At 54.6% G+C, this 23,107-nt stretch overlaps 9 protein-coding genes across 9 annotated transcripts; 3 read left to right on the forward strand and 6 right to left on the reverse strand.

The window, feature by feature from the left end:
• Positions 1 to 791: 791 nt before the first annotated feature.
• Positions 792 to 1,268, reverse strand: DICSQDRAFT_37999 (uncharacterized protein; the record flags this gene model as incomplete). The annotated part of the gene is made up of 1 exon (XM_007365229.1): positions 792 to 1,268. A coding segment is annotated over one exon (477 nt), but the record flags the coding sequence as incomplete, so codon positions are not given.
• A 1,532-nt stretch (positions 1,269 to 2,800) lies between these two features.
• On the forward strand, positions 2,801 to 3,865 carry DICSQDRAFT_105191 (acyl-CoA N-acyltransferase; the record flags this gene model as incomplete). Its single annotated transcript, XM_007365230.1, has 3 exons — positions 2,801 to 2,887; positions 2,944 to 3,773; positions 3,833 to 3,865. 2 exons carry the CDS (start codon positions 2,801 to 2,803, stop codon positions 3,559 to 3,561), a joined length of 705 nt encoding a protein of 234 aa, XP_007365292.1. The 3' UTR covers positions 3,562 to 3,773; positions 3,833 to 3,865.
• Positions 3,866 to 4,016: 151 nt separating this feature from the next.
• On the reverse strand, positions 4,017 to 6,968 carry DICSQDRAFT_136152 (mitochondrial carrier). The gene is made up of 5 exons (XM_007365231.1): positions 6,743 to 6,968; positions 5,461 to 5,889; positions 5,010 to 5,398; positions 4,151 to 4,948; positions 4,017 to 4,095 (listed from the first exon to the last, which is right to left on the reverse strand). Exons 1-4 carry the CDS (start codon positions 6,941 to 6,943, stop codon positions 4,924 to 4,926), a joined length of 1,044 nt encoding a protein of 347 aa, XP_007365293.1. The 5' UTR covers positions 6,944 to 6,968; the 3' UTR covers positions 4,017 to 4,095; positions 4,151 to 4,923.
• Positions 6,969 to 8,135: 1,167 nt separating this feature from the next.
• DICSQDRAFT_85596 (uncharacterized protein) lies at positions 8,136 to 10,561 on the reverse strand. Its single transcript, XM_007365232.1, has 7 exons — positions 10,484 to 10,561; positions 10,283 to 10,422; positions 9,423 to 10,210; positions 9,082 to 9,365; positions 8,926 to 9,001; positions 8,541 to 8,869; positions 8,136 to 8,471 (listed from the first exon to the last, which is right to left on the reverse strand). The coding sequence occupies exons 3-7, from the start codon at positions 9,490 to 9,492 to the stop codon at positions 8,262 to 8,264; spliced, it is 969 nt and encodes a 322-aa protein (XP_007365294.1). The 5' UTR covers positions 9,493 to 10,210; positions 10,283 to 10,422; positions 10,484 to 10,561; the 3' UTR covers positions 8,136 to 8,261.
• Positions 10,562 to 12,208: 1,647 nt separating this feature from the next.
• DICSQDRAFT_23723 (uncharacterized protein) lies at positions 12,209 to 13,279 on the reverse strand (the record flags this gene model as incomplete). Its single annotated transcript, XM_007365233.1, has 5 exons — positions 12,209 to 12,274; positions 12,328 to 12,656; positions 12,711 to 12,804; positions 12,860 to 13,143; positions 13,195 to 13,279. Coding segments are annotated over 5 exons (858 nt in total), but the record flags the coding sequence as incomplete, so codon positions are not given.
• A 1,527-nt stretch (positions 13,280 to 14,806) lies between these two features.
• On the forward strand, positions 14,807 to 16,031 carry DICSQDRAFT_59162 (uncharacterized protein; the record flags this gene model as incomplete). Its single annotated transcript, XM_007365234.1, has 5 exons — positions 14,807 to 14,867; positions 14,926 to 15,212; positions 15,260 to 15,335; positions 15,398 to 15,744; positions 15,807 to 16,031. The coding sequence occupies 5 exons, from the start codon at positions 14,807 to 14,809 to the stop codon at positions 16,029 to 16,031; spliced, it is 996 nt and encodes a 331-aa protein (XP_007365296.1).
• Positions 16,032 to 16,636: 605 nt separating this feature from the next.
• DICSQDRAFT_126760 (uncharacterized protein) lies at positions 16,637 to 17,312 on the reverse strand (the record flags this gene model as incomplete). Its single annotated transcript, XM_007365235.1, has 2 exons — positions 16,637 to 17,118; positions 17,177 to 17,312. 2 exons carry the CDS (start codon positions 17,310 to 17,312, stop codon positions 16,637 to 16,639), a joined length of 618 nt encoding a protein of 205 aa, XP_007365297.1.
• Positions 17,313 to 18,202: 890 nt separating this feature from the next.
• Positions 18,203 to 21,652, forward strand: DICSQDRAFT_105202 (Piwi-domain-containing protein). Its single transcript, XM_007365236.1, has 6 exons — positions 18,203 to 18,953; positions 19,005 to 19,480; positions 19,540 to 20,618; positions 20,676 to 20,786; positions 20,844 to 21,080; positions 21,147 to 21,652. The coding sequence occupies exons 1-6, from the start codon at positions 18,262 to 18,264 to the stop codon at positions 21,495 to 21,497; spliced, it is 2,946 nt and encodes a 981-aa protein (XP_007365298.1). The 5' UTR covers positions 18,203 to 18,261; the 3' UTR covers positions 21,498 to 21,652.
• Positions 21,653 to 21,882: 230 nt separating this feature from the next.
• Positions 21,883 to 23,057, reverse strand: DICSQDRAFT_169620 (uncharacterized protein; the record flags this gene model as incomplete). The annotated part of the gene is made up of 4 exons (XM_007365237.1): positions 21,883 to 22,119; positions 22,181 to 22,585; positions 22,644 to 22,936; positions 22,988 to 23,057. 4 exons carry the CDS (start codon positions 23,055 to 23,057, stop codon positions 21,883 to 21,885), a joined length of 1,005 nt encoding a protein of 334 aa, XP_007365299.1.
• Between the last annotated feature and the right edge of the window lie 50 nt (positions 23,058 to 23,107).

Here is a 23,107-nt window from a genome sequence, read left to right on the forward strand (position 1 = left end):
TCATATGCCGGTAGTAGTACGGAACCCCTCCCCTGCAGTTCCCTGACAGAAGCAAGTGCGTTTCGCAGACTGGTCACCTCCTCCTCCAGGGCTCGTAGCTCGCTCCCACTGCCTGGGCTTGCCTCCGAGCTAGCCCTCACGTTCGTAGAAGAAGAGAGGACGGACATCTGTCGCTGCAATGTGTGGAGTCTCTGGGTGAGCTCCTCGTGTCTCCTCGAAGACTGTATCGGAGTGGAGCCAGCAGCGATTACTGAAGCCTTTGACTCCCCAGGAATCAGGTACAACTCCCTTGGAGAGTATGTGTGTGTAGCCGTTTCCGTGAGCTGGGTCTGAGAGGTAAGGCTCAGAGTGCTGCCTGCGTGGGTTTCAGTGCGTCGCCTGTAGTGGGACATCGCAGAATCCGCTATACCGTGGAATGAGTAGCGCTCCAGCTGCAGAGTAGTAGTACACTACTCACTAATCGCGTACCTCGCAGCTTGGCTCCCGAGGAGATTATAAGGCTCATGGTACTCATCTTGATATGTGAGTACCCTTTGCCTTGAAAGCCCGTGCCTGGCGAGCCGAGACTTCCTCCGACGGTAGTAGAATACTGCCGCACTGACTAGGACGACGAAAGCCATGCCTCCGAGAAGTGCTCCGACGATAGTTCCGACAGGCCTCCGAGAAGAGACGGACGCGATCAGCGGAAGCTCCGTCGCACTCGCGGTGCCAGCGCTGTTTGGCGTTGAAGTGGAAGAGGCCGCAGTACCGTTTGGCAGGGTAGAAGTTGGGGCAGCGTCAGTGCTTTCCGTGGTGTACAGGAGGTAGTCGAAGAGCACAAGGCACTTGGGGTCGCCACCTGAGGTCATCACCAGGGTGTGGGGAACGTTTTCAAGCCCATTCTTCGAATAAACGAGTTGGTTGTACTGTATGACTTCGGTCTTGGGATCTGGATGGCGCACGAAACTACCGGCATCCGATCCGTCGAGGGTAAAGGAGATGTTGACGAAGGTCGTCGTGCTGTTAGGGAGGGAGTTGGGCACGATATTGTAGACATACACTGCAGTTCCTGTGAAATTCACGATGATTTGAGCAGGGGTCAGCCCGGGGGTATGAGTTGCATCGTGCCAGGTATGGTCGTGTATCTGGCTGATATCCAGGGTGGAGGGTTTGATCTTGCAGCTGTCGCAGTCCTCCGAGGGGGAGCCGACGTGCCAGGTTCCGTCATTGGGTAGATATACAGGAATGAAACCTGTCGTGTTATCTCCGAATTGGTCGTCAATGGTGACATTCATCGGAATGGGTCTTGCAGGGGAAAAGAGCAAGGAAAGACGAGACGCGGCTAGAGAACTGTCGACAATCCGTCTATCAGCGATGAACTTATTACGAATCTATAGGGCACCAATTTACTAAGGGTATGGTGCTCCTCAGAACTCGAAATCTAACTGTGACTCACTCGCAGTTTCAAGGAAAGATTCGTCGGAGACTCTTTTGGTTTGAAAAGTCCGATTCGTGAATTGGAGAGGACAGCAAGGCGAGAAGAGTGAAGGACCAGGAGAAGTGTACAACTACCGGTATCCAGAAGGGGGAGCTTTGCGACGATCGAATTCTCCGAGATCTTAGCTATAACCTGATACCCGTCACCAGTGTACTTCCCGGTGTTCCTGCCTGCTTGCGCGTCAAAGGTAGATTCTATAGACGCTGTTACCAAATCTGCCATGAGGCGATACTCTGAAAGGCTGCTTCAAGAGATGTGTATGCCACAATAGGGGCTGTGTCAGACAGATGAATGTAAAGACACAGTCGTCTCCTCGTGGAGTCGTCGTTGGGATCACATACCATCATTGCGTTGCCTGATGCCCCGTGTGTCTCCCTCGGGTTAATTTTCTACGGTACCCGTTCTCTGGTGTCGTAGGCATTTGGAAACTGGGTAAGCAGAGACGAACGAACACCCTCGGGTGATTGTTTAAATCACTTGAATTGCAGCGAAGCGGTACCCAAACTCTATGTCGAAAGGAGCCTGTCATCGAGCGAAACGCTTTCCGTCAACAATCTGATGCTAATCTTTCAGAATTGACGCGATGGCGCCTCGTTCTAGCAGGAACCTTGGGCTCTGTTACCCGGATAAAAGCCGACAGAGCTAGCGCTCGCGCAGTTGTGTGGATTTCAATACCTGAACGAGAGCAGTACAGGAATCATAATGATGAGGTCAAACTACTTAGAAGTGATCATCATTAGATCAGTGAGCATGGAACATGCATCCCTAGGTTATAATCACCGATCATCTCCTGAATCTGAGGGTCCGCACTGGTAACTTCGTGTGCAGGCTTACCTAAGCGCTGGAGCGCTGCCCTACCGAAGTGCATGGTTATGTATGAAGGTATTCTGGGCACAGGTAGCAGTAGCATCATTGAGTTAGATGCTCATGGACGTATCGTAGCTACCTATATGCAGCACCGCTAGTGGGCTAAGTAGAACTTGAGACCTGTGATCGTCATAAGGCTAGTCCCTTGTACATGCCAGTGCCAGTGTATCAAAGTAAATCCTGAAGATCTCCGGGGGCGAGAGGAGACCGGGAGGATTGTAAATGAACACCCGAGAAGCGACGTTCTCGGCCGCATCGGACTGGTGGCATGCAATGCGCGTATACAGGTGGAGAGATATCGATCGAGCACGATCGGTCGATGAGGTCCGCAGCTAAATGACTCACTATAACATTAAAGCGCTCATGCAGACTGCAAGCACGTCAACGCGAGAGCAGCAGGCGACATGGGGTACCCAGAAAAGTACCCCGTCGTAGACTTAAGAAGAGACCACGAGCATGGCGTCTGAAACGCAGTACGAAGCCAACTTCTCCTTCCCCTGGCGGGATCTCGAGAACGACCGCGTCAAGGTCGTGCTATTCAACGTAAATCTGCCATCCAAGTCCTTCATGCCTTGACTACACTCATGTTTTTGCTCCAGCCAGCTGTACACGGGGCGGAGTACTGGGCAGGCACGAAAGACCACCCCGAGGTGTACGACTACCTACCATGGGGCCCCTTCCCTTCACTCGACAGCTTCGTGCACTACATCGACCAGCGCTTCAATATCTCCCCATCCTATCTCGTCCTCGCTGTCCTCGACAAGACATCCCCCGGAACACCGCTCGCAGGGCTCGTAGGCTTTCTCTACGCCGAGCCTAGCAATCTCTCACTCGAAGTCGGGATCCTCATCTGTCTCCCCGCGTTCCAACGCCGACGCATCACGTACGCGGCCGTCGCCCTGCTCCTGCAGTACTCCCTCAACCTGCCCACGGACGGCGGTCTGGGGCTGCGGCGGGTACAGTACCAGGCGAACAGCAACAACGTGAAGTCCGTTGGCTTCGCGAAGAAGATGGGCTTTCACTTGGAGGGGATTATACGCTGGCAGAGGGTGCTGGACGGGTCCAAGCCCGGGAACGGGAAGGCGGCGAGAGAGGGCGATCCGAAGCCTGGTACGGTCGGGAGGGATACAGCGTTATTGAGCTTGTGCTGGGATGATTGGGAGGAGGGGAAGAAGGACGCCATCTGCCAGCCGGAATATGTCCTGTATAGGTCCTGACAGCGTGCAAGCGCTAGGCGCAAGCAAGTGCGGAGCAGGAATAGTAGAAATAGACTCGAACGAAGCTGACGTCAGTAGAACACGCCAGTGTTGCCACAACGAACGATCGTCGGAAACGACACTTGCGTCGTACCAGGCCCATAGGTGCTATGTCCTGATGATCAGACGCGAGCAGCTTTCCACGACGGTCTGTCAGACTGCGCTCCGTGGTGCTATGAAGTCGTGATTATTATTCAGCACAACCTCGCGTCTAAGAATGGATGTAAATCACCTTTGCTCCGTCCGCAGGACCCCAACACAATGCCCCCTCCCATGTGTTTCTACCGCGCAGCAATTGCAGGCCTGCAAGCGCCCAACTTCCGCACTACGTCAGATCACGCAAACGCATAAAAAGCCAATACTTACTACTGAGGCGCATCAGCCCGCATCCGCGAAGACATCATGAGCACAGCAGAGCTGCCGCCAATCGAATACAACTTCTATTTCCCCTGGCGAGACCTCGAGAACGACCGCGTCAAGCTCGTCCTCTTCGATGTACGTCGTCCACAGCTCCCTCTCGTCACCTCCATCCTCTCACCCTGCCTACCAGCCAGCTGCGCATGGCCCCGCATACTGGGAAGGCACGAAAGACCACCCCGCGCTCTACGACTACCTCCTCTGAGGGCCCTTCCCCTCCCTCGCCGCCTTGCTTTCTTACGTCTCCCGCCGCGCCCAGAACGCCGCTGGGTCCTTCCTGCTCCTCGCCATCCTCGACAAGGCGTCCCCCGGCGAGCCGCTCGCGGGTATCACGGGCTTCCTCGACGCAGACCCTGCGAACCTCTCCGTCGAGGTGGGCGTCCTCGTCTGCCTGCTCGCGTTCCAGCGCAGGGGCCTGACGTCCGCCGCCGTCGCGCTGCTTCTCCAGTACTGCCTGGACGTGCCCCGAAACGGGGGGCTCGGGCTGCGGCTGGTGACGTACGCGTCGCACATCGCGAACGCGGCTTCTGTCGGCTTTGCGCGCAGGATGGGGTTCGTGTTTGAGGGGGTGGCGCGCTGGGAGAAGATGCTCGTGGAGGGGAAGCCGGGGAACGGCAAGTCGGTGGCGGGGAGGGAGGGCGACCCACGGGCGGGGATGGGCGGACGGGACACGGCGTGGTCCAGCTTGTGCTGGGATGATTGGGAGGGGGGCAGGAGGGAGGCGGTGTGTCGGCCCGAGTATGCGATGCGTAGATCCTGACAAGTCGATTCGAACGAACATACCTGTCAGCGGCCGTATCGTGCATGCAGAAAGGTGAGCATGGAACGATCTATAGCAGAACCCAAGAAAATGCATTGTGGTACAGAAAACATCCAAACCATCGTGAGCATGTGGACGATACACTTCTATTTGCCAGTCTTGTCTTGCCAACTATCGCAACCATCAGCCATCTCTCCTCTTACGTGAAGAGGGAACGCAAGAAAGAACTCACATGTCGAGGAATAGCTTCCACAGCACCGAAAACATCAGCCCCTGCAGCCCGTTCGCCAAGATTCTCGTCTTCAACCCCCTCCCAAGCAACCCCCTCAGCCCGTCCTGCGCGATGACCGCCTCTGCTGCGGCCATATACCCGATGCGCGTCTCGTGTACCTGGCGGTATGTCTTGACGACGCGAAGTGAGTTCGAGATGGAGTCGGAGACGACGGACGCGCAGAATCCGATGAACGCTTGTCGGAGGAGCTTCTCGACGATGGTGTTAGGTTGGGGGAGGGTCTCGTCGAGGTAATTGTAGGTCCCGAACCAGGGGTAGTGCCCGACGAAGGTCGCCGCCGCAGTCGCGAAGGCCCCGTACCAGAGCGTACCAACGCCGTAGCGCTTGATCTGCGCGGGTTCGAGAATCGTGAGCTCTGCCACTGCGCGGGGCCATCATGTCATGGACGCACCCTCGAGCGGAGGATGGCGATCCCCGCCTTGCCCTCCGTCTGCATCGTCGTCTTCACCGTGTCCACCGGCGTGAGTATCATCCTGAAGGCCGCCGCAGCCAAGCTCGCAAACACCGTCTTCAGCAGCGCGGGCAGGTTCTTCAGGTACTTATTCGACTTCAGCAGCGCGAGGATGCCGACGTTCGCCGCGGTATCTCCAAACCGAGAGACGGGGCCTTGGATGAGGGCTGCGCTGAGGCCCTGATAGTAGCGCGTCCAGCCGCCATCGGCGTAGAGAGTCTCGATCGCTTGCGTAGTCGTCGTGCCGTAGCGGTATTGGTAGTTCATGACCGTGCGAAGGGGCATGAGCGTGAGCACTTGGAGGACCATCGCGGCCGCGCCGCTGAGCCCTCCGCCCAGGGCAGACTTGAGCGCTTTCCCGAGGTCGAACTGGAAGAGAGTTATAGTGAGTACTAACTCCTGCACGAGGAGAGGAAGAGAAACAAATGGGGCCACGCTAAGAGCGAGAGGTTAGGAACCCGACACGCGGGCAACTAAATGCAACGCCCCGCTCAAAGTTGGCGGATTTTCGGAGCAGCCCGTATTTCGTCCATCCGTACTTTGCTTCACGGCACAAGGTCAGGGACCATGGAGGGGGCTGAGCCTTTGTCACGGTTGCGGGCATGGTATCGGGCGCGCCCAGTGTTCCCCTAGTGTGTTGTATGGAAATGACCACTTCTGTCTCGCGGTGATTAATACCAGAGGATCCGAGGCCTCTTGTTGCTGACGCGGAGGCATGGGTTCTCTTCTGCTAATGAACGGGCTCCTTATAGGTGAACTGATGGGGAGTCCGCGAGAAATACCATTGCTGAATCATGCTGTACATAGACTCTATACAGAGCTCACAGCATGCCGCACCTCTCCTGCCGTGCCAGGTCCCACCTCGCGCGGGAGTGGACACGTACTAGTGCTGACCTGCGAGCCCCACACGCTCATCGCGATGCGCTGCCCCGTGTACTTCCTGACTCAATGCGCTTCACGAAATAGGGACTTTTGTTCCAGGAAAGTGCTTGAAGAATGCGAGGAGGAGGCACTCGATGAAAACGCGAAAGGTCTGCTCGGAGGCGCAGGGGCCTCCAGCAGCGTGACGCAAAAACGGATGGACGAGATACAGGCGCACCGAAAATCCGCCAACTTCGAGCGGGGGCTACTGGCGCGGCATAGAGCTCGTAACACCACAGCCATCCCAGAATCCAAAAGCACGAGATGCGATCCGTGAAGAAGACAGAAATAATAAACTCACATCAACGTCGTCCGAGTCGATGATCCCCTTGATAAAGACCGCGACAACCAGGACACCGAGGATGGTGAAGACTGTATACCATGCAAGGGTCCACCATGCGCGCTTCTCTTGAGGAGGAGGGGAGGTAAGATCTTCACCTGCTTCAACTTGGGCCTCGCGGTCGAGGAGGGGAGCCCGCTCGTCGGTGGGCCGTTCGGCCATGGCAGAATGGGAGGAGAAGGGGAGAAACGAGGAGCGGCGTAAGCGTGTACATCGCTGACTGAGCTCAGGCGTACTGAAGCGATAGCGCAGCCCGCCCACAATCCCACGGCGGGCCCTTATCTATTCTGATACTCAACTCACCATCGCCGTTCGCGTTCTGTGATCTTGTCCATTCGTACCCAGAGGCCTCAAGAATACCGCTTTGCATCTTATTCACTACTATTTTATAGTGGCCGCGGGCCCCATGAAGCCTCGGTCATCAATTGCAACTTCTGGTCGCAAAGCCGTCTCGTTGTGCTCCCGCCTCGCGGTGGTACAGCAAGGTTGTTGCGAGCTCATAAGCTAAAGTGTAGCATGAGTGGCTACCAATCGTGGTGTCTGACCGTCTGCATTGAGACCTTGCATTGATTCCATCTGCTAAGGGAATCAAGAACAACGATACAGCGCTAGAGAGCCACTCTCTAAAGAGATGAGACCCATGCCAGGATGGTCAACTTACTATGGACACTGATGCTACCATACCTTTAGTAATAGGACAACACCAAGTAATAGGACAACACCTCTTAAGTAATAGGACGATAGGACAATACCTCTGTCAATATGAAGAGCTCATATGCGCGTTTGCCAGACGGAAAAACTGTGATGTCGGCCTCGACGTGATCAGTACATCAATGTTGCAGTTCAATGTTGTTTTGTCGTGCCCTGTTCCACTACGTACGTCTCCCCTCCTTTCTCGTCTGCTGGCTCACGATTTAATAAGTTCATCGACGCATGTCTGAGTGCTCGCAAATGAATCTGACCAGAGCAGAGCACGAATATCCATTGCCCGTTGCTGGGTGACAGACAGGAGTTTTCTCCGCTGGCCGGGCTAGCCGAAGACATTGACATTCGCCATCAGGCAGGCCGTCAGAACGTTTACTAAAAACGCCCCACAGAGACACATCTAGGTCAGCGTCGAGCCTCATTTGGGTCGTAGGGTCTCAGGCTTCCAGGCTTGACGATGGCCCGAACTCTATTCTATCAAACTGTGAGCGGACCTAGGCGTTAAGGCTGTCTTTCCATCCGACTCATTGATCTACCGAGGCTCGCCGTGCAAGATGCAGTCATGCAGGACCGCAAGCGTTGAAGAAACTAAGAGCGTCTTAACAGTGCGCATCTTACGCACCCCGACCGAGCAGCAGTCGAGCCGCCTCCTAACTTGATGGTATAGTAGCAAAACGTATCATTTTACAGTACAACAAACACTCACAGACACTGGGAAATGCGATGCTCGTAACAAAAACATCAGGAGCCCAGTCAGGTAATCAACGGAATGAACCTAAACATCACCTATCGGTATATGCTCAGATGACGAAACAGAGCCGCTGGCCGTCAGCCCGTCAGACTTCTCATTTGCAGCCGAGGACCCGCCAAACTGCGTCCTCGAAGCGTCTGTGAACTCGAGCTTAGACTGGATCATCGTCGACTTTTCCCTGGTCCACGCACGTCCCGCCACGACCCGGAGGACGACCAACTGTGGCGCGATGCACTGAAGAGAGCCCCGCGATCATCAGAATCTCCAATCACATCTTTACCCCAATACGCTGTGCGGACTCACCGTCATCATCACGTAGATCGAGAGGAAGAAAATGTCGATATCAGAGTTGCGCGCGAACGAGATGAGGTACGCGATGCCCGTCAGCGTCGAGAGCAGCATACTCTCGACGATGATCGCCGCCGCGCTCGTGTACGCCCGCCCGACCTCCTCGCCCATCGCGTGGCCATAGCGCCTGCCCACGAAGTAGATGCGCGAGCAGATGAGGGCGGTCAGGATGATCTCGAGGGAGATGATGCATGACGTGTAGCCGATGCCAAGCTTCTGCGCGAGCCCTGCAAAGTAGTTTGCGTGCGGCCGCCCGGACTCGTACAGCTGCGCGATCCCGAGCGCTGTACGGCGGCTCACGTCAGCCTTCCGCGCGATGAGCGAGGAGAATGATACGCACAGAAGCTCGCGAGGTAGATGATGACAGGACCTGCAATAATGCGGAGGTCGTTCCACACGACGTAGCAGCGGTAGATCTTCCGTGGCGTGAAAATTTGACCATCATCAGTCAGACGATGTGTGGATTCGATCAGCTTCCATGACCGCAGGAACTCACGAGAAGGCCGTCGCTGCAGAGGTTAAGGACGATGGACGCCGCGGTGCCAAATGTCTGGTACCATACGGAGGCGAAATCGCCGAGGTACGCGTCCATGCCTCCAGGGTAGTTCGCATTAACGATCCACATCTCCTGCCCGAAGACGGCCTCCGTGGCGACGAAGACGGTGTTGAGGAGGAGGAGGACGGTGCTGAAGAGGAGGAAGTATTTGTCCGTGGGGACATGCTTCCGCTTCCTACTAAGCATAATCCGGATGGTCATGAAGTACAGCACGAGCTCCACGCCTACCCAAATAGGTCAGTATAGCGCGTTTTAAGTTGATTACCGCATGATTCGCTCACCGTAAAGTATGGCATTGAAGTTGTTCCCGATGTAAAACGCATTTTGGAACAGCGACAGTGGGTCAGACATGGAGGGCTACGTGCTGTGGACCGGAGCCGTTGGGAGGCAGGGGAGCTCGGAGAGTGGGTGGACCTAGGATGACACCTGCCCAGGCGGAGGGACGCTGTCGCGTCTTTATGGGTGTGTGCATGACTACTGCGACTTCTTGATCTTCGGACCGCGAGGTGTGCCTTGCGAGCCGGCAGCCATACATGACGTTAGGGCGTCTTAGAGCGGCCTTGACAGCTTCTTATCCCACAGGGCGACGCCAATGGGCGCAACAACGGGCAGTGAGCGTCGAAGGGATCAGCTTGTTTACCTTCTGTGTGCTCATTATTCGAGCCATATCCTGAAGGCGGAGTCAAGCATAGTCAGATTGCTAGGAGGTACTCTCAAGGGTCCTGGGGAAACTGGAGACGCGCGCTGAATAGAGTTCGGTATGATTACGAGAGGACCGATATCACGTCGGGGAAAGGCTTCGGATTCCCATAGTCAAATTCTCACCGCCTATCTGGTATGCTGCTGCTCTATCTTGAAAATGTCCGCCCATCTGTGGTCAGAAAGATCTGAGCATGCACGTCAGAACTGCACCACATCGGTGTCGATTCTGAAAGCTCCCGTTGATAGCGAAACCTCCAAGGTAAAATTGTGACTTCTTGCCAGAAGCGGGGCTCTTGCGCGCGACCCGGCATATTCATTACCTCCGCCCAGGCCATTCATCATGCAGGGTGACATATCGTCATACCAACTGGACGCAGAAACAGGTCTGTCATTGGAGAGTCGCTGTTCATGGCCAATTCCGAGCTTATGGATCACGTACCTCGGAAGCGTCTGGCTGGGTCGTGGAACCTGGGGAGCATCCGCACCAGAAGCTGAGTGAGAGTACCGAAGTCGCACCGGAAAAGGCTGTGTGCGTAGTATATCAAGCAAAACGAGGTCTATGCGAGGCGAATTCTCGGTCTGCCACCATAGCACGCGGCGTCAACCACATATATGAAGTCTGTCATAGCGTTCTACTGACCCAGTTCGGAGGAAGCACTTCTTGATGGTGGGCGGCGTTGGCGACTAGAGCTCTCAGTGACAATTCTGTACGTTTGTCTGTATGTCCCTAGGAGTGCATTGAGGTTGTCGTGTGTTGCGACCGCAATAGTCGTGCCACTTCGCCGGGGAGGATAGAACTTTTCATAAGTCCGACTTAGCGCCGCCGCCGCCATATGCAGGTCATTTTCGGCGGCATCTCGCGGAGTTGCAATCCCTGTGGCGCCTGTCACTCCCCTGCCGCTCAACACTCTCATCTATCAACGCATGAATTTCTAACGCAATGCCTATGTCTACAACTTGAGTGAGAAGTATTCGTGCAGGCGGACACGGGACATACGGTTCACGATGACGACGCCACCGGCGCGGAGGTCTTGGGCGCGCTCAATTCAGCTATGTAGGAACCATGAGCGCCGAGGGCCCTGCGTACACCTACAGTTCCCTCCTCTACGAGCGGGCTTCAGAAGGGCTGATCGTTTGCTCATGTTGTTTTTGTTCGCGCTCATTAGTAGACGTAATGGCTGTCTTGGTTTGCGCTCACGCCAGAAGCTCAGAGTCACGTAGACTCTTCAAGGTACTACTCGCAATTCGTCATAATTGTCTTACCTCACTCATTCTGAACATCCATAGTTTGCTAGTGAATGGCGCCTCCAGATCCGAGAAACCGCACAAGAGCGGAGACCTGCCCCCCCGAGACCGCCTCGTTTGACCCTCCTTGCTAGCTATAGTTACGACCTGCGATTACTAATACTTCTACAGGACTCGGTGTCGACAGCTGAGCCGTTTCAATGACCGTGCATCCCCTCAACAGGCATCAATTTGTATGGATTGACTCCGCTTACACCCTTTAAAAAGCGGCCTTCTCCCTCGCGTCAGTGTAATTACTTCAAGCTTACCGTTCCAGACCAACCACACGTGAGCGCGATCTTACCTAGTCCACCTACCTGCATACCTCCTGTCTGGCATAGGCTCATATCCGGTGGCGTCGCATACAGCCTGCCATCGTCCCGTTTGCCATTGTGGCGATGCTCGGATGAACAAGTACAAAACGCACAACGTGGTTATCCTGGCTTTCACTACCATCGAGATGGACTGGCAGATCACGCTGCGGTGCGCAACACATTCCGCTCGATGTGTACCTCTCGGTAACATGTATATCCTTGAGGATCCCCACTGTTACACTCGCAATTATCAGGCCGTTTGCGAGTAGGGCCCAACGCTAGCACCCGAATCTCCCTCGTCGACGTCTTCTTTCAGGTACGTCTCTGTCTTCGGGTACCTGGGCAACTCAAGACATCTCCGACTCGGGCATCATCTTGCTGATAGCGAGGCGAATGCAGGAAGTGCTCCGGGAAAGGCAATCAATAAAATGACATCGAAAAGACAAACATATCAACGAAGGTGTGGATACGACTTCAGAGGTGTTCGAAGACGAAGTAAAGGCATGGAATAAGAGAGCTATAATGGTACGTTATACTCGATAACGAAGGTTAACTTTCAGCTCACTAGCAACTCTTCAATTCTATAACGACAGCACTTATTACAGCCATAGAAGACGCCTCGTTTATCCACTACACTCATTCTTCTCTCCAGATGCTTGTTCGCTGCTGTGGTTGGAGGTGATTTGAGCGGCCGATGAGTCTATAGGTCTCTGGGCATCCGACGACGTCGCCTTGTTGAATTGAATGGTGGTGAGGGGCCGCGTCTGCATCGTCTCCTTGGACCACGCTGTACCGGTTGCGAGGCGGTAGAGGATAAGATAGGTTGCGATTTGCTTGAAAACAGCAGGTCAGCACAGTTCCGTTTAGATCAGTAAGGCCAACAAACTTGAGCAGCCTGGGCGAAGCCCAGCCAGATTTGGTTTATGGGCTTATTCAAGCCATACGAGACCAGAAACATGACTGCAAACGCCGAATAGAGGGCTGCGGACTCGATGATAAGAGCCACTAGAGAGAGGTATTGGCTCGAATGTTCCGGAGGGAGGTGTACGAGATGCTTGTGACGGTACATGAGAAGCTTCAAGAGAATGAGAGCCGTGAGGACAATGTTGAGGCCTAACGATAAGGCATAATAGGCCGTCCCAAAAGCGAGGGGCTCCTTGCTATATAGCGAAAGACCAGGGTGACTAGACTGGAGTGTCCAAAGGGTACCCATGACTACAGCGGCCCTGAGTGAACGCGTTTCGATGGGTGATGCAAAGCAAAACATACCAAAGGATCCAATGAGTATCAAAGTGGGAAACGCAACCACCGCGCAAGCCACGGCACGTCCGGAGATGGTCCATATAACGTAGCATCGCCAAAGCTGAATGTGGAGATTACGCTCAGTGCAGTGATGAGGACGGTTGGGTTGAGCGTACCACAATGAGGTCGCAGAGGAAGGTCCCGACAAACAGAGTAGCGTAGAAACCCAACTTGAGAACAATGTCCTGCAAGTTAAGGAAATACTGCCACGGTCCCCCTGGATAGTTGCGATTGTCGACGTACATGACCTGGACTGTATTGGCCTGGTCGATACAGTAGATGAATTGGATTGAGATCAAGACAGATAGGTAACCGATGAGGAATATGGCTCTCCAGCCCCTTCTCTTTCGGTCCCTCCAGAAGTACATCACGCATGTCGTCCACAGAACAAGCTGAACCCCTGTTCCAATGCTTTGAATAGTTGTATAGTGCATCAAGGAGAAGTGCCCACCAAAACCGGTGCCAGTGATGAAGTCTCCAGCAACAAAATACCTTTCGAGATCAATGGTATTCTCGTCCTCGTCTGGACCGTAGTACACTCTACGTTGAGGTGCCATGGTATTGTATGTGTTTTGGCGTCCTCACAGTGGGAGTTCTTCAGTGTGTACAGAAGAGCGGCTCTCGAGGACGAGGGAGGTAGGTCAAAGATTAGGAACGCAAGAGCGGCCATTATATACAGATTTTAGTCAGTTGTATATATAACAAAGCTGAGTTGAAGTTGACAAGCATCGAATACAATTTACATATCGTACATGGTCATCTTGGCCCGAGCACGCCTGAACGCAGTATCCCTGTTCAGGTGTGCCTAGCCTCATGCAAACTGCCTGCCAATCTAGGCAAAGGACTCTCAAAGAACGGGTCTATCTCATGTATGCGTTATCCAACAACTCAGGGTTGTCAACCATACGTTTCAGTGATGATACGAACCCGCGGACCACCCCCCTCTTACCCGATCGCCTCCATCCGCCGCACTATAACCCTCAGTACGAACAGATCTGTGCCTGTGGAAGGGTGGGTTCTTTGAGATTCAATCCGTCCAATCAGGCCGCCGTATGATGTGTAACAATGCAACGAAAGTTATCGTCAGGAGCGATATTCATGGCAACGTCAGCGCGATGGACGAAAATCAGGCAGCTGTTTTGGACAATGATTATTGTCCAGGGTCTATGACAGCGTAACTCGTGCCACCCCCTCGCCGCTTTACATCTGCTTTGTCTCTAGTAGTATATAGGTTAAGGGCTCGCAGCCCAGGATCCTCGTCCCCTCGCCCTTCGGGAGCTCGCGCTCCTCGAGCTTTCGTTTTTGCACCCACCCTTCCGCTGTCCCATTTTTGGTCTCGCTTAGCTACGTCTCATGTATCAGGTACATTCGCCTTCCGCCGGCTTGAGCTCGGCCCACCGGTCGCGCGAGAGAGCGGTGGCGACACGGACTCGGTGGTCCCGCGCAGCTTCCGTAGCGCGCGCCCAATACCATCGTTTTCCGTCCTGCCCGAGTATAGCGTGCATAGACTCTCGGTAAAGTGATTACTAAGCACCTCTCACCCAACCGACAAACTCGGGCCGGCCTGGCGTGGCCCACAGCGAGCGCTCATGTGCTCATGAGTCGGGCTCAGTTAACTGCAGCTGAGGTTTCTCCCTTCTTTCATATCAGAATGTGATGTTTTGGCTTGACGTTGCTGTTCACCATGCTGAGAGTTACAGTGAACTTACCACTGGTGAACAACACTGGATCGCACATATTTCGCGGTCGCGGTGATCTGTTCCCTGTTTGTCCCTCTCGCAACTGCCTCAAGAAGCCGCAGCGATGGTTCTGTGTTACAGTTATATCCCTGCTCGCTGATATTTCCGAGTCGCTATGCCTCTTTATGTCCTTCCTGGTCCTCGGTTGCCTGCACAGAGTAGTGTCGCTGGGCCGCGTACGCCGATTTGGAACCACGAAGGTCAGCGCTCTGACCACGCATACCTCCATCAAGTCAGAGCCCTCAAATATAAAGCGCGATCCCCTCTCTGCTGCTGATCAACTTCAATACTCCCTCTTCCAATTATATAGAGGTTTAGGAGAGTATGACACTTCTCTTCCAGAACGCCTTTTACGTAGGAAATGCTTTCAATGGGATCCTGTATGGTGAGGTTTCTCCAACACCATATCAAATAGTACAAACTGAGCGGATACCATAACTCAGGTATTGAGCTTATGCTCTTTGTTCTGACTATGCAGGCTATTATGAGGAAGCGACATTCACGCGAAAATCGCTTCGACATCGTCTGGACAATCTGCAGCGGTGCAGCCCTTCTCCTTAATACCGCCTACGTTGCGACTGAGTTCGCATTCGGTCAAGAGATGTGGATAGTGTCCGCCAAACAGCCGGGCGGACAAGCCGCATACCTTTCAGACCATGCGTCTGTATGGTATCAGACACTTGGAACCGCCGCATCCATCTTGCTCAACCTCCTGACCCATGCCTTGATGGTACGTGGGTCTATAACGCACGGCCGCAAAATGACTGAATCATACAGATATACCGGTGTTACATCGTCTGGGGTCGTCTCCGGGTCATCATCTTTCCGTGCGTTCTATACCTGTCCACCTTCTGTATGTTAGAATGCAGGTCTTTCTTGCACAGAGCCACTTGACTGACGCTCTTCTTCCACGAGGCGTCGGGATCGCTCAGCTAGTCGAGGCAGGCCTGCCTCTCCGAAGCTATTTTACGGGGAACGCCCACAAGCTCGGAATCGCCTATACAACCTCCGTCATTAGTCTCGAAGTCGTCGTGACCACGCTCATCGCCGCGCGCATCCTACAGCTGCGGCGGTGGTACGACGTAGCCTCAGCGCTGCCTCAAAATAGAGTTAGCGCGGCGGCATACACCTACACAGGCGCGGTGGCCATCATCGTTGAGTCCGCGCTGCCTTGTACCGTGTTTGGCCTGGCGTACCTTGTGTCGTTCGCGATCAACAGCGACATTTCTACTCTATTCCTCTCTATCTACGTCATGTTCACGGTGAGTGTCTGTCTCGACTTACCCCCACGCGCCCAATGACTTACACCATTCTACTACCGCAGTGCATCTCTCCGCAATTCATCATTCTCCGTGCCCTGTGTGGGCGGGCGTGGACGCTTCGGATGACAGAAATCATTCTAAGCGGCGAGTCGACCGACTACCCGGACCGAGTGGCGATATTCTCCTCTGCATTCAGCGTTGATGCGAGCAGCACATCTTCACAGCTGTGCGGCCATGATAGCGAAGCATGCTCTCCACAAGCAGAAGTTCCCGTTCCTAGGATGTGACGCAGATCGGCAGTATTATAACTCATAATCATCTGAGCTCTTATCTCTTGTATCGATATACGGATTGTATTGTTATGTGTTCCATTTCCCATGGGTGACGCACTCATTCGATCGAGCCCGAGCCGGAACACTTTGATAGACACAGGGAACGACGGGACATTGTTACTGCTGGGATACCGCAGACGTTCTGCGGTACCTCTCGGTATGTCTCAAACACAGCAATGCACGTTCAGTTCCTGATATACGGCTTGAGTTGCGAGATGATCGCGCTTTTTTGGCAGCCCTTTCAGATGTTGCAGATGCAGGTATGGGAGAGCAGAAGCGTGTTGAACGAACCAGCGATTGTTCCCCCGAAGATGGGCGGAACGGAGAATACCGGGACTTCGGCGTGATTGATAGCCTTGTCAGTTTTCAGGAACATGAGACTGCCCTTGTTGCACACTGTTCCAACGTGCTCACGCCGCCCCGGTATGGGGACCTATGGCAATAACCGCAGGCTTTAAGGAGCATCCGGACATCGGCACATAAGAAGGTAATGCATCACGTTTCGTTCTATCTTGGTATCGTACATCCAAGCCCCGCTCCGAGATCGGTCTGGATAGCTCCTAGGCAGCCAGCGTCTGCTTGTACTCGGACCAATCCAGCCAGTTTTGCTCCATCGTCTCATACAGCGCCCGCGAGTCCCTGCACCTGTGCTCTCCCCCAGCCCTGACCGCAGTGAAGTTCTTGCGGAGGCTGTCCGCAGGCTCGAGCGTCGTGTCCGCGGAGCACAGCGCGAACTGGCGGAGGACGTTCAGGCAGCGCGCGACGTGCTCGACTTCGCGATAGCGCGTCGGCGGCTCGTTTTGTTGGAAGGTGGAGACAAGCACCTTCGCGCAGTGGAGTTGGTATGAGAAGCCAGTGTTGAAGAAGCGGTGGTTAGGCTCTAGGCGTATGTTGCCGTCCCCCCCGGGGCTCATGTACGTCCACTCAAGGTTCTTCTCGGGCTCCGTGAGGCCGTAGCGTACGCTTTCTTCCAGCAACAGACTGATGGATCTCTGTGCATTCTCTACAGGGAGAAACGCAGGATAATCGCCTTCGAGGAAGGCTGCATGGGTGGCTTAGGTCGAAAGATATCCGCATAATGCATGCATGCTTCCACATACTGTATTGAGTGAGCGGCGGATACCGCAGTGTAGCCACGCGCTTCGTTTCTCTCACGAACACCAGGTCGATACCGAGGTTTGTGACGAGCAGGATCAGCAACAATGCAAAAGATACGGGGAAGGGAAGGTGAAGCATGCAGGACGCTGAACGTCGAGGTGGTGGTGGTGAGAGACGAGCTCACCTATGCTCTGCTGTGATAGCCTCACGCCAGAGACCGCTCGTCTTCTTTTGGAGAAGAGACGATGGGGGCGGTGCTCTCAGCGCTGTGACTCGAGCGTTGAACACAACACGCCATTGCCACAGGAGGAAAACCTGCTTGAACTCGGGCATGAGAGGGCAGCTGGGACCATGCACAGTCACCACTGCTTGACGTGCGAAGTTCTGTGGCGAGAAAGGGGGACTAGATGTGAGTGATAAACACTTGATTCGATTCAAGGGAGATAGGCCTGTTTGTCGAGCTCGTGTACTCTCAGGAAGCTCAGATGAAATACATGGAATCGCGGCCCGAAGAACACTCGATCGCGCAAGAATCGATGGTGAAGGTCAGGCTAATGATTGTCGTACATGAGTTCGTCGGATTGTGTCCCCAAATCCGAGACGCCTAAATTACGTAATTGTCACTTCTACCGCAGCATACCGCAGAAGAGCGGCCTCATGCCCAAACCTTGGCCCAACCCTGAGGTTCTCCACTACCCAAGTCCGCTGTGTACAGTACACTATGACGAAGCCTCCGTGCACCACACCAGCGCTGCATTGCTTGTCTCCCCTTCACTAGCAAGTGAGTTTCCAGGCAGGCACTGGCGATTAGAAGTTAGTCACGGTGGCGCAATCTCAGCCTACCACAGCTCGCGCCAGCGACTACTATGCGACGTGTGTGCCAGGTACCTGCTGTTTCTTATGTAAATCCTCTGTCGAAGTATGCGATACCTGCGGCAGCCGATCGAGGCTTATATCACGCAGACTTCGGGTATAAAGACCGTCATGCACTCCGACCCTGTCTTGCCATCTTCTCCACTCCTCTGCAACGGACATATTCCCACCTCTAGCGATATTTGCGCTGACATATTCATAGGCTACTTGCATCATGAGTCAACCACGCGGCGGTCCGAGGGGTAGACCTGGAGCGCAAGGGCAGTCTCCGGGAAGGGGCGGCCGAGGCTCCTCCCCATCCCCACGAGGCAGGGCGAGCCCCGTCCCTGCTAGAGCAGTATACGGGGTTTCTCGCGGGCGTGGTGCTCGAGGTGATTCCGTCTCTACTCGAGGGAGCTCTCGTGGCGGCTCTCGTGGCGGCGCACCAGCGGAAGTCTTCGCGGCAAGCCAGCCCCCTAACCAGGATGCACGCCTGGCAGACGCGGAGCTCGACCGCCTCGTCCAGTCCTTCAAGAGCGTCAGGATCCCGCCGGACATGCCCCTCCGTCCCGGTTGGGGCACTCAAGGCGACCCTGGCGTGGTTCGGACCAACTTCTTCGCCATCAGGTTGCCCCAAAATGCGACGTACTACGAGTATGAGATTTCCATCCAGCCCAAGGCCCAAGCCAAGGGCGACAGGAGGTTCCGGATTATGCAGCTCGTCGAACAATCACCTCAGTTCCGACCTTACGTAGCGCAGGTCGCCCATGACCGCAGTCAACGTCTCGTTTCCATTCAACAACTACCCCAACCTCTTGAGATTCCTATCCGGTACCTTGAGGAGGATCAGGCTGACGACCCAAATGCGCTGAACTTCACAGTCGAGATGAAGTTACTCTCGAAGCTCGACATGTCCCAGCTTAATCAGTACGTCGTGCATTCTTTTCCAAACTCCCTGATCGCTGACACGCTTTGTAGGTACATGAGCGGAAAGCCGGAGCATAGGAACATAGACACGCAGCCACTACTGTCTGCGCTGAACCTGGTGGTACAACAGTACGCACAGCGGCATGGCGTCCGTGTTGGGAAGAACAAGTATTTCTTCCCTACTTCCTCAGAGCACCACACTCTCTCCCTAGGCGTCGAAGCCTTCCGCGGCTTCTTCATGTCAGTGAGGCCCATGTACAAGCAATTGATGGTCAACATCAACCTCTGCATGACCGCCTTCTACAATCCTGGAAAGCTCGCCGATGCTATGGATGCCTTTCAGAGGCAGTCGCGTGGCGGTATGCCGAACTCGTTCGCGGAGAAGCTGAAGGTGTCCACGAAGCATCTCGGGTATACTCGCAAGTTCACGATCTACCGCATCATGAACGGGAAGACGGCCCGTAAGGAGACCTTCGACTGTCAGGAGTTTGGCGGTAGGATCACCGTCGAGAACTTCTTCAAACGCAGTACGTCTGTCATCCTTCCGTCATATAATGTGCGCCACATGCTCACCCCTATGCTGCAGAATATAATATCACCTTGCGCCGCCATTCTGACCTTCCCCTCATCAATGTCAGCACCAATCGCAAAAAGCCCATCTACCTCCCGGCGGAGCTCTGCGATATTGTCCCCGGTCAAGCATATCGCGGCAAGCTCGACCGGGATCAGACCGCTGCGATGATCAAGGTCGCGTGCAACCCACCTGCCTTCAACGGCAACACCATCGTCGACCAAGGCTTTGCCGACCTTGGTCTTCGACCCAACGCCTCCGGCGCGACGCTTGGGACGTTCGGCATCAGCATCAGCCCGGACATGCAAGTCGTCCCGTACCGTCGTCTTCCCCCACCTGCGATCTCGTACCGCGTCGGGCGTCCTCGCGTTCAGGACGCCGGATGGAACATCCTCGACGTGAAGTTCCAAGTCGGTGGGAACATGACGAACTGGGCCGTCCTCCTCGTTCAGGATGGCCGCCGCGACGAGTTCCAGGGACCCAACGACCCCGCGCTCATCGCCTTCCTCAAGGCATTCCTCGCGAAGTGCAACAATAGCGGCATCCTCGGCGCAGACAAGCCGCCCCGAATCATGTCTGTAGACCTCCCCCGTCTTGACCAGGACACGCCGACTCGCGCTCAGGCGATCGCTGCGATCAGCAAGGTGTTCAGGGACAACCTCAATCCCAAAAAGAAGCCTAGCTTCGTTCTCGTCCTCCTTTCCGGCATCGACAAGTATATTTACCCGGGCATCAAGCAACTCGCGGATGTCGAACTGGGCATCCACACGATCCATATGCTGCTCACGAAAGCGCGCGACGACCGCGGGAACAGGCAGGACCAGTACTTCTCGAACGTCGCGTTGAAGGTCAACACGAAGCTCGGGGGAGTCAACCACCAGCTGGACGATAGGTCGATGCAGTGGCTCAGAGGTGTCGGTGGCAATGGCCCGGCGACGATGATCATGGGCATCGACGTGACGCATCCTAGTCCGCTTAGCCTTCCGGGCACCCCGAGTGTCGCCGCGGTTGTCGCGAGCGTCGATTCCCACTTCGCACAATACCCCGCGAGCCTTATGTTGCAAAAGCCCGATTGGAACAAAGAGAGCAAAGAGGTGCGTGTCATTCGTTCCAGCCCTGCGATGACGCTGAATACTTATAACCACTACAAGATGGTCGAAGGTCTGACGCAGATGACCATAGAACGTCTTCAACTCTATCAGAAGAAGAACGGGGGGAAACTGCCGGAACGGATCTTCGTCTTCCGCGACGGCGTCTCAGAGGTATGACATCACGGTGTCGCTCCCTACCATGACCTGATCTCTCTTCGTTTGTCATAGGGCCAATACCCTCAGCTGTTGAGCATTGAGCTCCCAAGGTTACAGGCGGCATTCAAGCAAATATCTCCTTTGAAACCCTACAAGCCAAAGCTCAGCATCATCGTCTGTGGAAAACGCCACCACGCCCGGTTCTGGCCAGTTGACTCTCAGCATGCGACGAGGAACGGCAACACGTTTTCGGGGACTGTCGTCGACAAAGGTATCACTGACGCCTACGACTTTGATTACTACCTTCAGGTGTGTGCCCGAAACGCTCTCGGTTCTCGCACTCGGAGCGTACTGACGCTGACGCGTGATTTTTAGGCCCACAGTGGCTTGCAAGGACACGTCAAAGCGACGCACTACGTTGTCGTGTACGACGAGAACAAGCTCGACGCCGATACAATCCAGCAGGGCACCCATACTGCGAGCTACATGTATGCACGCGCGACGAAGGCAGTCAGCCTCATCCCAGCCGCTTACTACGCCGACATCGCCTGCGAGCGCGGGCGCGAATACCTGAACGTTCTGATGAACGCCAGCGACGACTCCCGTTCGTCTGCCGCAGAAACTGCAGATAGGGAGGCGCAGAAGGAGGCGACATTCCAGAGCGCGGTGAGAATGTGGGGGAACGGCGTCAACAAGGAGTTGAAGGACACCATGTTTTACATCTAGCGGCGCTGAGCGAGGCTTGCTCACTGGTAGACCACATCTCCACATCCATCTGCTGCTTGATGCTGTCCTGTATTGCTTTCTTGGCCCGACCGAATGTTGTACTTGTATCATTGATGACGAATTCATATTCTTGGACTGATACCGCAGTCACATGCGCACCATTTAGGAAAAGCAGGACCATCGACGGGGAGCAGTCATACGCTAGCCCGCTCGACCAAGGAAGAACATATCTACATATCCCTTTGGGACTGAAACCTATCATAATAGAGGTGGTGCCAGTCTCGGCGTCGATCTTCGAGAGTAATTGTCGGCAAGCATCCAAGTAAACTGCTAGAACATTCAACAAAAGAGCAAGCGCATTCGTTACTGCACAAACGGATCCGAATTAAACCTCACTAGCTACTACATCCTGATCAATCGTGGAGAACGCTGGGTCGTTGACAGTCCGCAGTTCGATAGTAGCTCTCCAGTGTCCAGTGCCAGGTTCGACACTGCTATCCACAGCGCCCGGGTAAACAATGGCCGTCGTCAACAACACGCTCGCGGTTGAGCGCGTGACGGCATCCCGCGTCCAGGCATGGCCCATGAGAACTCGGAAGACGATTATCTGAGGCGAGAGGCACTGCAGGAACAGACCTCCGTCATTTAGCCCGAGATCTTCGCACACAGAGAAGTACACGCACCGCAAACATGACATATATAGACATGAACAAGATGGAAGTCGAGCTCTGCATCCCAAGCGCCACGAGGTACGCAAGACCTGACAGCGTGTACGGCAGTGCGGATTCGATGATTAACGTGGCTGTGTTGGTGTACGTGTGCGCGGCCTCCTCCCCGAGGGCGACCTCCAGACGTTTGGCAAGGAGCAGGATGCGTACACATATAAGTGTGGATACGAGGAAGTTGAGAGAGATGCCAACGGAGACGTATGCAAGTACCAATCTCTGTGACGCGCCAAAGAGTAAGATCGATTGGGGTCGATCAGAGACATACACAGCGAGGACTCCCAACGGCATTGTGGCTAGATAAATGATGAACGGGAGAATGATGACTCTGCCGTCTCCCCAAACGATGTAGCAGCGATACAGCTGACCACAGAGTCAGGGTGATCGAATACAGGACGGAACGAGAACATTGAGGACTCACCAGCAGACCATCGCTCATGGTATTTAGTACGAGGCTCGCCACACAGCCCACAATTTCGTACCACATCGGGACGACGTTGATGCCGAGATACCTCGGAGAGCCTTCCGCATTAACTGGATGCGCGATCCACATGTCTTGGCCCAACGCAGCTTGGGACACGACCCACAGGGTAATCGGGAGGAGCAGTCCTGTGCTGAAGAACAGCAGAAGACAGCTACCCCGCGAGGGCATGCCGTTCGCCTTGCCCCGCAAAATGATGCGAACGCTCGCAGAATATATCACAAGCTCAACTCCTGTATTTCGGGTTATGAAGTTAGCGATAGTTATATAGGTATCCTACGTACCGTAGAAGATGGTGTCAAGCAGAATACCCACGTAGTGGGATGTCTGAAATACGATGTTGTTGATGTACATCAAAGGAAGTCGTTGCAGCTGATCAGCTAAAGATTGAACTGCTGTCCACG

Source organism: Dichomitus squalens, assembly GCF_000275845.1.
Source record: "Dichomitus squalens LYAD-421 SS1 unplaced genomic scaffold DICSQscaffold_11, whole genome shotgun sequence".
Lineage (NCBI taxonomy): Eukaryota > Fungi > Basidiomycota > Agaricomycetes > Polyporales > Polyporaceae > Dichomitus > Dichomitus squalens.